General features: G+C 38.3%; 1 protein-coding gene across 1 annotated transcript; it reads right to left on the reverse strand.

Annotated features, from left to right (window-relative positions):
* Positions 1–487: 487 nt before the first annotated feature.
* Positions 488–847, reverse strand: LOC129925038 (uncharacterized). Its single transcript, XM_056023260.1, has one exon. The coding sequence runs from the start codon at positions 845–847 to the stop codon at positions 488–490; it is 360 nt and encodes a 119-aa protein (XP_055879235.1).
* Between the last annotated feature and the right edge of the window lie 1,117 nt (positions 848–1,964).

Raw genomic sequence — 1,964 nt, forward strand, 5'->3', positions numbered from 1 at the left:
ATACATATATACATAGTTACATAGATAGATACATAGATAGATACATAGATAGATACATAGATAGATACATAGATACATAGATACATAGATTGAAAGAAAGATTTTAAAAGAGAAAAGAATGAGAGATTGTCCATTATGTGTTCCCTGCCTGTCTCACACTCTCTCATTAACCTCCTCCCACAGCCCACCAGGCCGCGGCCAGGCCCTCTCTAACCCCTGTCTTCCAATCTCTTCTCTTGTTTGTCCTTTCTTCAGACTGTCCTCTGAGTGGCACTCACCTTACAATATGAATTTCTCTCGCACGTGAGGACAACTTTAGAAATCAATGTTCCTCACGTGCGATCGCTTGTGAGTAATTACAACAGATTTGTGGGATAGACTCGTCACCTGGATGATTGAATGTCCGCTCTATCCAGTTTAGCTAACCCGATATATCCGTTAACTGTGACGGAGGGATTGCTTGAAAAAACAACAACTTGCTATTAAGTTAAATCGACCTATTGTGTCCAGAAATGTCTTGGAGATTGTGTCCAGAAATGTCTTGGAGATTGTGTCCAGAAATGTCTTGGAGATTGTGTCCAGAAATGTCTTGGATATTGTGTCCAGAAATGTCTTGGAGATTGTGTCCAGAAATGTCTTGGAGATTGTGTCCAGAAATGTCTTGGAGATTGTGTCCAGAAATGTCTTGGAGATTGTGTCCAGAAATGTCTTGGAGATTGTGTCCAGAAATGTCTTGGAGATTGTGTCCAGAAATGTCTTGGAGATTGTGTCCAGAAATGTCTTGGAGATTGTGTCCAGAAATGTCTTGGAGATTGTGTCCAGAAATGTCTTGGAGATTGTCACACATAGCAAACGTTTTGGTGTATCCTGTGCAGGGCCGGTCCTACAGGTTGCGGGGCCCTAAGCGAAACGGATTGCGCGGGGCCTAATTTGGGTTGTGATAAGGATAATAAGGGAGAATTAAGATTTTGTATAAGAAAATAAATTCGTCTTTGTATTTTATTCATACTTTACTAAGTACAAAATCACTGTCAAATTAACTTTACGAGCCATCTACAGTAGATAGAAGTTTTCCAACAAAAAGCCGATAAACATTCAGATCTGCCTTTTAGATTTAAAATCGACTAGCAAAATATCGCTTTTTTTTCTAAGTGGTCGAGATAGATTTAGATCTATAGCCAATGACTATTAAAGTAAATTAAGTATTTGAACTTCTTGTTTTGGTTAAAATTCGCCTATTATTACATTTTTATTAAATGAAAGCTGACTATGCCGTTTTTTTTTAAATCGCGAGTAGGATTGGCGTTTTCCACATTGAATGACACCCCGAAATGACAATTTTATCTGTTTTAAGGCGATTCGCATCAGTTTTCAGAAGATTTTAAGAATTTCAGGAGATTTTCAGGAGAATTCCTGGAACATTTACATAATAAGTTAAAATGGTTTAATTTAATAATTTACACCTAGAGTTTCCATCGCGCGGGGCCTATGAAAGTGCGGGGCCCACTGCGACCGCATAGGTTGCAGTGGCCTAAGACTGGCCCTGATCCTGTGTATTGTATATGTGCATTGTTGATAAGCGATGTTTTGTTTTAAAGGTTACATGTTTGAGATACATTATGTCTTAGCCCTGCAGAATAAAACTGTGTAAGCTTTTTTTTTTGTTTGTAACTTATTTAGTTGGCAATTTTGAAGATCAAAATAGTATCCTTGACATTGTCTAGTCTATGGTGACAGAAGATCTAGATCCATGTCTTGCGTACAGTTCTATTGCTTACTGAGCTTAAAGGAAAGTCAATAGAGTTGTGTAATATATAGGGGAGGTAAATTGAAAACAGAGTTACCCAAACGTCATGCACCTCATGTTTTCTCAAGTAGTACAGATCGAAAGCTCACGATGATCCAGAATCTATTCTATATGCTCATCTCCATACCCTGTTGTCCTCTGGGTAGTTTGGACATTG

This window comes from Biomphalaria glabrata, chromosome 1 (genome assembly GCF_947242115.1).
Source record: "Biomphalaria glabrata chromosome 1, xgBioGlab47.1, whole genome shotgun sequence".
Taxonomy (NCBI): domain Eukaryota; kingdom Metazoa; phylum Mollusca; class Gastropoda; family Planorbidae; genus Biomphalaria; species Biomphalaria glabrata.

Excerpts from the sequence above, each read along its gene's own strand:
- LOC129925038 (XM_056023260.1), bottom strand. The coding sequence starts at position 847 with ATGTGTGACAATCTCCAAGACATTTCTGGACACAATCTCCAAGACATT.